At 33.0% G+C, this 14497-nt stretch overlaps 1 protein-coding gene across 1 annotated transcript; it reads left to right on the forward strand.

Moving 5' to 3' along the window:
• The first annotated feature begins 1375 nt into the window (after positions 1 to 1375).
• LOC105780577 (peptidyl-prolyl cis-trans isomerase CYP22) lies at positions 1376 to 4322 on the forward strand. Its single transcript, XM_012604980.2, has 7 exons — positions 1376 to 1675; positions 1772 to 1795; positions 1888 to 1975; positions 2658 to 2750; positions 3267 to 3299; positions 3820 to 3876; positions 3990 to 4322. The coding sequence occupies exons 1-7, from the start codon at positions 1512 to 1514 to the stop codon at positions 4098 to 4100; spliced, it is 570 nt and encodes a 189-aa protein (XP_012460434.1). The 5' UTR covers positions 1376 to 1511; the 3' UTR covers positions 4101 to 4322.
• The last annotated feature ends 10175 nt before the right edge of the window (positions 4323 to 14497 follow it).

The following is a 14497-nucleotide window of genomic DNA, read 5'->3' on the forward strand; positions in this document are numbered from 1 at the left end:
ATAAAAATATATATTTAATATATTTTTGGGCCGGGCCCGGGCCAAAAACTTCTGCCCGAGGCCCGACCCATTTTCTAAACCGGCCTCTTTTTTTGCTCAAGCCCATATTTCGGGCTTATATTTTTACCCGAACCCTCCCATATTTCGGGCGGGCCGTCGGGCCGGGCCGCCCGACCCATGGACAGGTCTACCCAAGATCATATACTCGTCAGTCTTCATTGTCTCCAATGCAAATCAAAGTCGGTGACCAACTTGTAACGTTTTGAAATTGGTTGACTGAAGTGTTGAGTGACCAAAATCATATACTTGTCGCTCAATCTTTGCACCATTATTCCCCAACCTGATAATTCAAATAGTATTAACAACAACTCATAACCACAATCAAAGCAAACAAAAATAAATAAATAACCAAATAAAAAAGGAAGAAAATCTACTTTATTAGTGAGCCCCAAATAGGACTTACAAAATGCAAAGAGCCAAAATTAAATCATATAGAAGAGAATCAACATATCACAAAAATAAAATACTCAAATTTACCAGATTTAGTTTGGAGTTAGTCAAAGAGTTTCTGGTAAGGAGGCTTAGTCCAAAAGGTTAAGGAGAAAGTCTTGTTGAGAAAAGGAACATATCAAAGTCATTTGCCCATCCCATGAAGATGGACAGAGATTGAAGACCTTCTTCTTATGGCTTCAAGTTTAAATCAATGGAGTTTTATGCCACTTCAAGGAAAATTAAACCATAAAGTTGAAAAATAAAGGGAAAAAGCTCTAGTTTAGTGTGTTTCTTTGTTACAGGAAGAGCTGGACGGTGGCGCAATTACTAGAATACAACTGTGAAGGAGGAACCTTAGGTGTGTTTCCATAACTAACTTGTCACTTTTTGAAATTAAATGACCAAAGTTTAGATTTACTAATATTCGGGTGACCTTAAGTAAGTTTACTTTTTGAGAGATAGTGGGTTAACCACCATCAAACATATGTTAGAAATTTAACAACTCAATGATTTTAAAAGATAATTTTCAAATAGTTCAATGACAAATTTGTAATTTTTTAAAATTGAGTGATCAAAGTGTAAACTGACTAATAATTGAGTGATCTTAGATGTAGTTATAAAAAATATTATTCTTCACTAATATTATCTCAAAGGTTGAAGCCTATATTACTTTCCATCATTATTGTTTGAATCGTACCAAAATTGATCGGTTGGACCAATTGGATTGAGAACCAATCTAAAATTAATATGAACCAATTGAATGGGTTAAAAATCAATTGAACCGACTAAAACCGATTAAACTAAATTTTTTAAAATTTTTAATAATTTTTCAATCAGACCAATGGCGAAACCGTTACTTTTAATCTCAATTAATTAAATTTGAGTTCAAGTGAAAAGGCATTCAAATCTCGACGGTGCCACCGGAGAGATCAAAGCCTACAAACCCAGAATCTTTTACTAGAGCCAAAGTTCTTAAACAGTGAGAGCAAAAAGAAAAAAGAGAGGTGCGTGCGGCGGCGATGATGTCCGGAGGCGGTGCTGGCGGAGTGGAGTGGCACGTTAGGCCACCGAATCCAAAAAATCCAATCGTATTTTTCGATATAACCATAGGTTCTATCCCCGCCGGTCGTATCAAAATGGAACTCTTCGCTGATATTGCCCCTAAAACCGCCGAAAATTTCCGGTCCTTTCACTTCCCTTCTTTTGTTCTTTTTCCATAACTATTTTTCACTTTTCCAAATTTCTATTCTGATTTTCAATTTTTCTGCTCGTCGTGCAGGCAGCTATGCACTGGCGAATACAGGTTCACTTTTTTTTTCCCTTAAAATTTTCTGTTATCTTCATCAAAATAAATAATTGCTACTTACTCATTTTATTAATTGGATTGAATATCAGGAAAGCTGGGTTGCCTGTTGGTTATAAGGGTTGCCAATTTCATAGGGTTATTAAAGATTTTATGATTCAAGCTGGAGATTTCCTCAAGGTTGTTACTTTACTGTATTAGCTTTTTTTTTGCACTTATCATCTTAGCCACTTTGCTCCTCCATGTTAGTTCTAAATTCCCAGAATTAGCTTCTTCAGATTTTTGCAGATTATGAACTCTTTACTCTTTATGTATCTGGGAATAATGATTTTGTGGGACTCCTTTTAAAGCTAGATTATTTCAGAAGTTAAAAGTTTTGGCTTGCTGACTTGAGAGGATGATATGATCGAATTGTTGTTGTTGTTGTTGTTGTTGTTGTGTTTTTCTTTTTTCTTTTCTTTTTTTCTGTTGTTACGTTCTTTGTTAAATGTCCATTGTAGCCCGGATGAGGGCGCAAATATCCTTATTAAGGATTGTTTTCACCCAAAAATTGGAGTGTAGTGTTTGCCAAAGTAACGGAAGGTCTAGCTTAGCTCATTAAAATTTGATTTGTTAAACATAAAAGATGCAGAAGAGCTAAGTTACTGTTTATTTTTTCTGTCTTTCCATATTTTTTAGGGTCCTTGGAGGATCATATTCCTGACCCAAGTCTAAATATATGTCGGACATGGGTATCTCAAGCAAAAATAAAGAGTTGGAGTAAAATATTGCAGGAGTATTACTTTTTGTTGACAATGATTATGCTATTTAGACCATTTTCTCCCATGTTATGTATTAGTTACAGTGAAATCTTACATTGCAGGGTGATGGCAGTGGATGTACTTCCATTTATGGGCTCAAATTTGACGATGAAAATTTCATTGCCAAACACACTGGTCCTGGTTTGCTATCAATGGTATGCTATTTTCTATATGGTATTCCTTTAGCAATATTTTCTTTTTCCAGTTTTCTCTAAACTTTTCAAACGAAGATTCTTCATTTTTTGTAAATACCTTTTTGATAAAGGAAGGTATAGAAAGCATTGACTTCTTTGATTTTGGAAGTGATTGAGAAAACTTAGATGTGGGAGGTTCCTGGGAAAGGATTTTGTTGCCACATCTCGATAATCTTTGCGAAGTGCCTTAATTTTTATAGTCCTCTTCCAGTCCCCAATATTCTATATCGCACCTCTGTTTTGTTGATAAACTGGTTTTTTTTTTTTTGTACAACTGTGATTCGAACCCAGGCTATCCTTGGGGAAGGTGAACACCCAACCAATAGCCCAGAACTTGGGGTTCACAACTGGTGTTAGATTCACATTCTCTTAACACTGGAGGGAGAAACAGAAAGAAAAATATGAAGATACTAGAATATTATGGATAAGTTCAATGAAAATTTATTAATTGCATATCTTTTGCCATTTCCATTGCAGGCAAACAGTGGACCGAACACCAATGGTTGTCAGGTAACTTACTCTATCTCTCTTGCTTACATTAATGTTACTCGGATTTGAGTGTAATGTCCAGATATGGATTCCTGTCTAAGATAGGCATGTTCAGTTTTTTCTAAGTTTTTCCATGGATTTAGAGGGTCATATCTCAATTACCACCATGTCCAGAAATGCATCTTACACTGGTGTTAGACTTGGGTACTTCAAGAAAAATGAATAATTGGAGTAACATATGCTTACATGCATATGCGCACACATGCAATTTGATGATGTAAAAGAATGTCAATGTGCTTTCATGCCCACAGCATTGGTATTGATCAAGCATCTCTATATATTAAAGGGGCACGAGAATTATTTCTCTGGTTTGTCCAATCCCAGTTTTGTGAATTGAGATTGGGTGGAAGCATGGTTGTTGCAAATACATCAAGCCTTTGAGTGCTTTTAGTTAAGATTTCTAAAGGTTCTTGGTAGAACTTTTATCATCTGCCGTTATAAACTTCTCGGTTATATTGATTTCAGTGTTTATTGACTGCAGTTTTTTATCACATGTGCAAAATGCGAGTGGCTTGATAATAAGCATGTTGTATTTGGGGTACGTTCTCAAACCTATTAGTGCCGAATATATCAATATTTCCTACCTTCTATAAAGTTGAAGAATATTGTTACTTCTTCGAAATAACAAATGATTTGTCTATGGTCATGTAGAGGGTGCTCGGAGATAGTCTTCTTGTTGTTCGGAAGATTGAGAATGTGGCTACAGGACCGAACAATAGGCCAAAACTACCATGCATTATAGCCGAGTGCGGGGAAATGTAAACGTGTTCTGAAGACTAACCACAAATGTTTTAAAAACCATTTTAGAGTTAATTTCCTCTAGATATGTTGACTTTTTATACTGGGGTTCTTTTCCCCCTTTGGCTCGAAATATTTGATTACCAATATATTGCTGGCATTGGAGGTTTGATGAATGTTCGTATAATAATGTTAAATGCTTGATTTGAATGAGATTTTAAGTAGGCAGTGGACATGATTGGATTAGTAATTTGTGCCATTGAGTTATTGTATAACTAGTTCAAAGTACTATTCTGGTCAGGTAAGGCTAGTAGATTTTTTTACTGTTGTTTTATCATGAAGAAAACACAGGTTAAACTTTTAAAAAAAGCCCTTGAACTAGTTTACGTTTATTAAGTAAACCTACCTTTTTTATTTTTATTTGTACTTAATATAGCTGTTTTTTTCAATGAAATGTCGATTTATGTTAAGGGCTTATTTAAATCAAAGATTAAAAACCTATTTGGGATGTCACTGTTTTTTTTTCAATACCATGATTTGTATTCTGGTTTTTGAAATGCCAAACAGAGGAGCCTCAGGGGGTGTGGCAATTATCAAGTATATATATATATGTTCATGTTTTACGGTTCATGTTCGGGATTCGTGATAATCCTTCCCAATAATGTCGTCTCCAAGATTCGAACCTGAGTTCTCCCTTTGAGAAGGCAATGTGTCTTACCATTGTATCCAACTTGATAATGATAATGAAGTTTTGATAGCCGAGATTTTGTATGGACTTGATAATTCCTGTATCCGATATTTTTTATCTCATAATTAAATTATAAAATATAAAAAAAATCCTTAACAATATCCAATTTTTTTTATATTTACTTAATTAAATCCAAATAAAAATATTAAGCATAAGTGAATGATTAACTCCGCTATCAAGAGAGTTAAAAATTTGTCTAAAACTTGGTCTTATTTTATATAGGTCCAATTATAATCACAAATATAAAACTAAAATTTGTAATTTTATTATGCTATAATCTTGGTATGTTTTTTGATAAATTTTATAAAATCAAATTTAATTCATCAAATAAAGCTCTCTTTATGTACGGCTTCCTTGCAAGTTGCAACTTAATTTTACAAGTTATACTTTAGATGAATATTATGCCTTAATTAAGACATATTATCACGTTTATAGTCGTGTCACTTTATCACGTTCATAGTTTTTGCCAAGACGTTCATATATAGTTGAAAGAAAATCACTTATAACCTTTTAAGTGTAAATAATTTTTTATTCTTAGACACCTGTCTGCATACAAATGACGTAAAAGTAAAATAATAAGAAAACTATCACATATAAAGATGTAAATTATTTAGACTAACTAATATCACATAATAAAATTTTAAAATATATACTTTTTTTAATAAAATAAATTATATAAAAGAATTAACTAATGGTAGAGAAAGTAAAAAAAATTCAACCTACTCCTTAAACAAACTAAAGTACAACGTTTTTTTGAAGGTCTCCGGTCTACTCGACCGTTTGAAAGTGTACGACATAACACTGTTGAGAAAAGACCGTCCCCGCAATTGCCGCTTTCTCTGTCGAAGGTGAAGGCATTTCAGTCAACACGAAAATGCCTAAATACGTCCTTGCGTACGTCATCTGATCGTCTAACCAACTGTTCTTATTATCCAAATCACCCACGTAATTGATATGATTTTTTAGTGTATAATTTCTTTTGACTTTTAATGACAATATGGAGAATTATTATTATTATTATTATACAAATCTGCTCATAACCTAATTCAGTTTCTTTTATGAAAAAGTCTAAATTTGAATTTCACTACAAATATTTATGGTTGATGCAAAAGTAAACTATTATCCCATTTTCATAAGATTTTATTTTGGACATCGAAAATAAAAATTTGCATTTAGACATTAACGTTAACAATCATTTTATTTTAGTCACCCACTATTGATTTGGGGTTATATAATGTTATTTTACATTCATTTTAGTCGCACAACTTTAGTAAATTTTCATTTTGATCACTCGTTTCCTTTTTTAGAATTAAATTTATTTTAAAAGAAAAGCGAGTTTTCTTGGGATTTGAGTTATTCAATTGCAAAAATGAAATCCAATTTTTTCATGTAACTCAATTCCTAGAAAAATAAAACTCAAGTTTTTTCATGCAAAACCTAGCTTTTCCCTTGTTAGTATAAAAAAAAAACTAAGATTAATTCTAAAAAATAGAGGAAATTAAAGAGATGAAATTGTTTTGCCTTGTAAAAACCCATGTTTTTTCTTATAAAAACCCTAGTTGTCGAGGTAGTTTATGATGAGTGCTTGAGAGCAGTGTCCACTGGTGTTTGACATTGCTCAAACCTTATACCTTACCATATATGGTGCTAGTAAATTTTGGTAACAAAATATATTGGATGTGACCTTTGTTGATACTTTGGATGCGTGCAGAATCATCTATGGCATCTAAAACTATTATAGGAATATATCTTGGAGATCACTTTGGAATGGGTCAAGCAAATCGACTTTCGTATTTTGAGGAGATTGGATCGAATCGGGTAAACTTAGAAACATATCTTGAAGAATTATCTTGGACATACTGAAAATAGTCATTGAGCTTATTATCTTGCTGTTTTGTTTGGAAGATTGATTCTAATTGATTTAGCATGTTAACAAATTGAAAGTAGTTTAAACACTTGAGATTTGTATAGGTTTTCTGCGAAGAATTTTAAGAACTTATTTGTTTGGTGAGAAACTTGTTATTGTGAGTGCACTGAGTGTGAAAATAAGTGAATTACTTGGTTTTTAGCGAGTGTGAAAATAAGTGAATTACTTGGTTTCTAGCCTAAGTTTTCAAGAGGATAACATATAAGAGAGTAATCTAGATCTTAGGAGGAAAAGTGAGGTTGCTAATCTGGTGAGTTTTAGAGCTTGTGATAACTTGTTGTACGAAGTGTTAAGATAGTGAATTATCTCTTTGGGCAATGCCCCACAGATGTAAGGAAATTGAATTACATAAACATATCATTATGTTCTTCTTTGTTCTTCATCAATGCCTAAAGCAACTAGCACTGCTCAGTTTTGTTTGAAAATATTGTTCTAAGTTATTTCATTTGGTATTAGAGCCTGCCACTTAACATATCTAGTGGATTTCCTCGTGTTGATATTGGCTTACAATGGCAGGTTCTTTAGTCTCTCATCTCTCCATGCTCAATGGTGCAAACTATGCCTACTAGAATGCTCGAATGATGACTCTCATCAAGTTTATAGATGGAAAGGCCTAAAAATCTGTTCTTACTAGTTAGGAGTGCCTATTCACTATAGCCTTTGATGTCAAGACACTTAAATCTAAGTTTACCTAGACTATTGAAGAGGAGAAACTTGTCAATGCTAATTTCAAAGCTCTCTATGCATTTTTTATAGAGTAGGTGCATAAGAATTCAAGAGGATTTTTAAGTGTACTATTGCCAAGGAGACCTGGGATATCCTTGAAATAACACATGAAGGTAACAATATGGTGAAGCAATCAAAGGTTCAAATGCTTACTACAAAATTTGAAACCTTGAGGATGTAGGAGAATAAGACAATTGGCGAGTTCTATGCCAAACTTTGTTATTTGTCCAATTAGGCTTTTGCCTTTATAAATAAGTATTTGAATTCTAAACTAGTAAGAAAACTTCTTAGATCTTTTCCAGAAAGGTTCAATATCAAAGTGATAATGATCGAGGTAGCAAAGAACATTAATACAATGTGTATTAATGAGCTGATTGGATCTGTGCAAACTTTTGAGATCAATATAGATGTGATAAAGAATAGCAAGATAAAGGAAGGAAATGACATTTACAAGTAATTGGAGAGTTCCTAATGATCAAAGCATTTCTATAAAAGAGCTGCAAGAATAGATAGATTTATTAACCCAAAACGAGTGGAATTTGAGTCGTTACTGACGTTCTATTTTTCATGTGACCGATATGGACATTATTAGAAACAATGAACTCGACGGCCAGACTTATTAATTCACAAATGCAAATTAAAGTTGATAAAGGTGAAAAGATCATTAATGGTGAACATAATGTTGTAGGAGCTTTTTCTAACCATTAAAGGTTAGTTCTTTTCTACCTTATCTATTTATTATTATGAATTTTTCTATTTCTGCATGGAATTGTCAATGGTGTGTAGGTCGCAAATTTTCACGCATTTTTTGGGAGTATTATTGGGAGTTTAAGCCATATATTGTTGGGCTTTACAAAATGAGATTCAGTAGGGGTAAAGCTGACTTAATCATTGAGAAACTTGGCTTTGATTGTTTACATCGGGTTGTATCTATTGGTTTTTCAAGAGGAATTTAGATTGGATGGAATGAGTCTATTTGTGTTGAGGTTATTAAAATTCATCCACAATTTAGCTTAACGAAGGTATCAGATAAATCTCTCAAACATCTAGTTTCAATCGCATTTGTTTATGGTAACCCAAATAAGCAGAAGCTAAGCTTTCTCTGAGAAGAGCTGAGATTGACTTTTTATAGTGAGTGGATCAATTGGTTAGCAATTTAAGATTTTAATGCTATCCTCTCAGATAATGAAAAGAAGGGTGGACGGGTCGTTGGAAGGAGATGTTCTTTATTTTGTGATTTTATGGATTCAGCCAATCTCCATGACTTAGGTTTTCGAAGTCCAAAATTTACGTGGATAAGAGGAGGAATTGTGGAAAGATTAGATAGGAAATATGTAACGAAACTTGGTTGTCTACTTTTCCTAACAGTTTGGTGACTCATCTTCTAAGACTTAAATTTGATCATAGGCCTCTTATTCTTGCTACCAAACCAGAAGTTTGTTATTATAAAGGGCACCCTTTCTAGTTTCTGGTAGGATGGGTTAAGCATCCGAAGTTCATTGATTTTGTTAAGGAAAATTGGAACTATAATGGGCGTATGATGGAATCTCTCAATTGTTTTACTTCTAGTATCAAGATTTGGAATAAATAAGTTTTTGGGCACATTGGCACTAAGAAAAAAATCTTTATATAAAGACTTGCGAGAATCTAGAGAGAATTGGATAGGGTGCATTCTGATCATCTTTTGCATTTAGAGATGGATGTGCGTGAGGAGTTGGAAAGTGTTTTACATCATGAAAAGTTTCTTTGGAAATAGAAGGCGATGTACGGTGTGTTGAATTTGGGAGATCGAAATATTAAGTTTTCCCATAGACTCACCTTACAAAGGAGGAAGGGTAATAAGATCAAAGCCTTGAAAAGTGGTAATGAAGAGTGGATTTATGAGGAATAGGAGCTCAAACATAAGGCAGTTACTTTTTTCCAAAAATTTTATGGTGAGCAATTAAGCCTGTTGAGAGACCTTCCTTCAAATGCTTTTCCTAAGCTTGATGATTCTGAGATCCACTTTTTGAGCCGGTCAGTTATGGACGAGGAAATTAATAGAGCAATGTTCAATATGGCCCCTTTGAAAGCGCCCGACAATGATGGTTTTCATGCCTTTTTTTTCCAGAATCAATGGGAGCAAATATGCGGCTCTGTATGTGATTGGGTTAAAGGGATTTTTGCGGGTAACCCTATTGATCCGATTTTAAATAATTCCTTAGTTGTCCTAATTCCTAAATAAAAGAGTCCTGAAAATTTTACTCAATTTCAACCAATCAGTTTGTGTTCAGATCTTTATAAACTGGTTATAAAAATCATCACTAATCGTTTCAATGTGGTCTTCTCGAAGATAATAGCCCAGAAACAGGCAGGCTTTATAGCTGGCAAATATATCACTGACAACACCATCATTGCACAGAAGGTCGTTCATTTTATGAAAAGTTGGCAAAAAATAAAAGGTAGATGGCCGTCAAAATAGACTTGGAGAATGCTTATGATCGAGTTCGGTAGGAGTTTATTGAGGTTTCATTACAGGCTGCAGGTATCCCAATTTTCCTTATTAATGTAATCATGTTTGATATTACATATTCTACTTTGCAGATTCTAGGGAATGGTGTCCCTACACAAAAATTTAAGCCGGCTAGAGGTGTCCGTTAAGGTTCTCCCTTATCTCCACACCTTTTTGTCTTGTGTGTGGAGTGGCTTGGCCATAGCATTCTTGCACACATTGATTCTAAGCATTGGGATCTGATTAGATTATCTTGTTTGGGTCCACCTCTTTCTCACATATTTTTTGCAAATGATTTTATTATTTTTGGTCGAGCTAATGTTCAACAAGCTCAAATTCTTAAAGGTATATTGGAAAGATTTTGTGAAATTTCTAGACATCAGATAAACGCGTAAAAGACGAATATTTTTTTCTCTAAGGGGGTTGATAATGGGCTAGCTTTGAGGATTAAAAATATTTTGGGATTTCAAAAAGTGAATAATCTGAGATCGTACTCGGGTGTGCCACTTTTTCATGAGTGAGTTACCAATAACACTTTAAGATTTGTGGTGGACAAGATTCGAAGTAAGTCGAATAGTTGGGATGCGCAAAAGCTCTCTTTAGCTGGAAAGGCCAATTTTGCTCAATTTGTTCTTTTATCAATCCTAAGTTTTTTTGTACAGTTTATAATGATCTCTAAGGGTATTTGTGACCAATAGAGTGCTTGGTAAGGCAGATTATTTTGGGGTCTTCTACTAGTGGGAAAGAAATGGCGTTGGTTTGCTAAGAGTATGTTTGTCAGCCAAAACCTAATGGTGGTTTAAAATTAAGACAAGTTCAGGATTCATAACACTGTCTTCATGATGAAAATTAGGCTTCAGATTGTTTCAGAGCTAGAAGCTCTTTGGGTTCGTTTCCTCAAGTCAAAATATAGGATCCATAATGGTATACTGGAAACCTTGAATCAAAGTAGCGGCTCCTTCATTTGGAAAAGCCTATCAAATGTATGGCCTCTAATTCGAGAAAATTTAATTTGATCGGTGGGAGATGGCAATAGTTCTAACTGCTAGAATGATCATTGGATTCCTATTGTTGTTCTTTTTTGTATTTTTATTCCATCTCATTCTAACTTGGCGATGGATTGCCCACTTAACGACATGGTTACGGGTAAAAGACACTAGAATCTTGATCTTTTCAAACTTTGGCTCCCAGACGAGATCATCCGGAGGATTGTGGGGGTCCCTCCGCTGTATTCAACAGTTGGTTCGGATAGAGTCATTGGGGGAAGGTCTACAACAGGTTCCTTCACACTAAAAATGCCTATGGGAGAATAAAAGGTAGGTTGTGGAACACAAAAGAGATAATTTGGTAGATTCCGTGGAAATTTCAAGGTCCTTAGAGGGTTAAATATTTCATTTGGCTTGCACTCTAACAACGTCTGCTTACTAATGTAGAGATAATGATGAGGTGTATTTGTACCAATAGTTCTTGTGGATTCTATCATTACGAGCTAAAAGATGTGATGCACGCTTTAAGAGACTGTCTAGCAGCTAGAAATATCTGGAAGCTTGTTGTCCTTGATGATAAGATGTCTCTATTTTTCTTAAGAGATCTTCATGAGTGGTTTGTGAAAAACCTTTAAAATCTCCATCGGATACGATTAAGAGATGTTGATTGGCAGTGTTTCTTTGATCTTACTGTGTGGCGTATATGGAAAAAATGCAATATTCTTTTATTCTAGGGTATTCCGTGGAGTGCCAATGAAATTATTAAAGTCTCCTATAGTTAGGCTAAAAAATATGCTCTTTCTAATAATAAGTCAACAAAGCAGGCCTCACGAATATCACCACCACTAACGTCCCTAGGCAGTAAAGGGGTTTGCTTAAGTTCAAATGGTGTAGTCAAAGAGGATATAGGTTTCGTTGTAGCTGGGGGAGTGCTGTGGGATCAAAAAAGAAAGATGGATCCCAGGGTACAATAGGTATTTGGGTTTTTTTTTTTTTTTTTGGTTATGGAGGCCAAGTTATGGGGCATCTTAAATAGATTAGTGCTTCTTTTGAAGAGGAGCTCTGATTTTGTGATAATCCAAACTGATAGCATGGAGACAGTTCAGGTTATTCAATATCAACTATGCTAAGGAGAATTCACCAACTTTTGTCTAGAATTAGACATTAGGACATTAGGACATTCGACAAATTCCAAGGGAAAATAATGGAGAAACCGATGGAATTGCTAAACTAGTTCAAGCCGAGGGAAAATAATGTTACTTGAGAGAAATTAGTGAGTTTGATTCATTAGAGCCTATTATTTTTTTCCTTTTCGGTTTAACAAAAATGGACTAAAATCATTACAAATGGAGTAAAATTATCATAGATGGTATATTATTAAGGTAATATAAAATTACGTAAAAAAAAAGGTGGTTTTGAGTGTATTATCAAAATTTGAGATAAGAAAGTGATTTCGAAATATAGTATTACCACCAATTATCTTTTTGATTTCGTGAATCAAATGTGCTTTAACCTTCCTTAAACCAGAAGCAAAATGAAAGTATATTAGAGTTATTTCTAGGTTGGAAGAATAATAGTTATTGACTCAACTTATAAGCCCACAAAACATGTTCAATTGTTTGAGATATAGTCAATCCAAATGCGATGATTGAATAAAACATTTATTTTTAAAAAATTGACATTGCTTCATTATCAGTATATAATTAGGCTATCAAGACAAGAACGTCCGTTTGTTTTTTCCTTTGGAAATCAATGGCCACCAAAATCTAGAAGCTTGTCTACGTAATTTCCTTAACTTATCTTTAATTCCATAATTTATTATTATTTGTTTGTTAATTTAATTCTTAAACAAAAATATAAATGTTTTTAGTTACGTCACGGATGATATTACAATCAACTCAAAAGAATAATATATAATATATATATATATATACTTTACTACATGTTTTAATGTAAGACTATACGATATTAGAAAAATAAAATAATTTGTTTGTCATTGAAGTTTGATTCACTGGTATAAATTAAGACAGCTAAGGTATACCGTTCCCATTACATATGGATTAAAGAAATTGCTAAATGTTCTATAACTTAACTTATAGAAGTTTCTTTTATTTCTATTTCGTGACAAATATTTCAACTTTATTTTAAATTTCGTTTAATCAATTTATTTATTACTTTTCTTTATATACATTCTATCGCTTGAGGTGTTGTGATATCCTCTTCTGGGTAGTCTTTACTCACCCGATTCACCAATCACCCAATCCTATGTAGGGTCAATTTTGGCAATGAAAATTCATCAAATTAGCCTAAAACAACCAAATTTGACTGAGAATGAGAGAGACACACATTAGCTTAGTTTTAGCCTTAATTTTCTCTAGATTTTCTCTTAATTTTTCTGCACTTTTTCTAAGGTTTATATTTCCTCTTTTTCTTTCTTAGTTTTAGAGTTTATTTTTCTGCATTTACTTCTTGTTCTTAATGTTCATAGTGTTAGTTATTACTGTAGCTTAGTTTTATTTACACTTTCGGTCATTGTACCTTGGTTGTAAGATATTTCTAACTTTAGTTTAATGTATTTCATTTTCTTTTACTTTTAATCAGTTAAAGTTTGTTACTTTTATGTTTATTGCTTTCGATTTTCTTGTTGAATTCTTTTAGTTTCATGTTCTTTAAATTTTCTTGCATAAAATCCAAACTTTTTATATTTTTTAAGCTTTATTTTAATGGCTTCTTTGCTTTTCATTTCCATGTTTATTCTCTTTATACACGTCCAATCGATCCTTCTGATAGCCCGTAAAAACCAAAAAATGAATTTCATGTAGAATCAAATGGATAGAAATGAATTGAAATGATGAAGTAAGAGAAATGAATCGCATTCACAAATAAATGTGTTTTCTTGCTAAGTAAAAAAATGACTTGAGAATTGATTTAAGGTTTTTAAATTATTATTTAATTAATTATAATTAAATAATTGAAGTTAAAAATATAATTAAATTAATTAGTCATTATGAATTTGTTGAATAAGAAAATTAAGTATATTTTCTCAAAGATTTTTTACGGTAAAGTTGTCACGACTTTAATGAAATTAAAATTGGTTGAGAAAATTATTTAATTGAGAAATTAATTTAGTTAACTTAATAATTTAATTAATTTAATAAATAATATTTATTTTGGAAATAGAAACAAGTATTGGGATAAATTATATTATAAAGTGTTGGGTCAAAAGGTCCAGAAAATACATATAATTGGACTCAATACATGAGAGACTCAATACCCCTTATGTATATAAAAGGGTGACAACTCCAGCATTTATTAACTAGGGTATGCCACCCACCCCTCTCTTAATTAGATTAGAAGAGTGCTTTCTATTTAAAATTTAAATAATATTATTTTACAATGACTGGATAAGAAAGACGGGTTCTTCAAAAAACTCATAGGGAAATTTCTTGCACTCCTCCACCAATAGGATCACTCAAATTCAACTGCGATGCAGCTTTTAATTGCTCATCCCACAAAACAAGCATTGTTATTATTGTTAGAGAC

This window comes from Gossypium raimondii, chromosome 4 (genome assembly GCF_025698545.1).
Source record: "Gossypium raimondii isolate GPD5lz chromosome 4, ASM2569854v1, whole genome shotgun sequence".
NCBI classification, from domain to species: Eukaryota; Viridiplantae; Streptophyta; class Magnoliopsida; order Malvales; family Malvaceae; genus Gossypium; species Gossypium raimondii.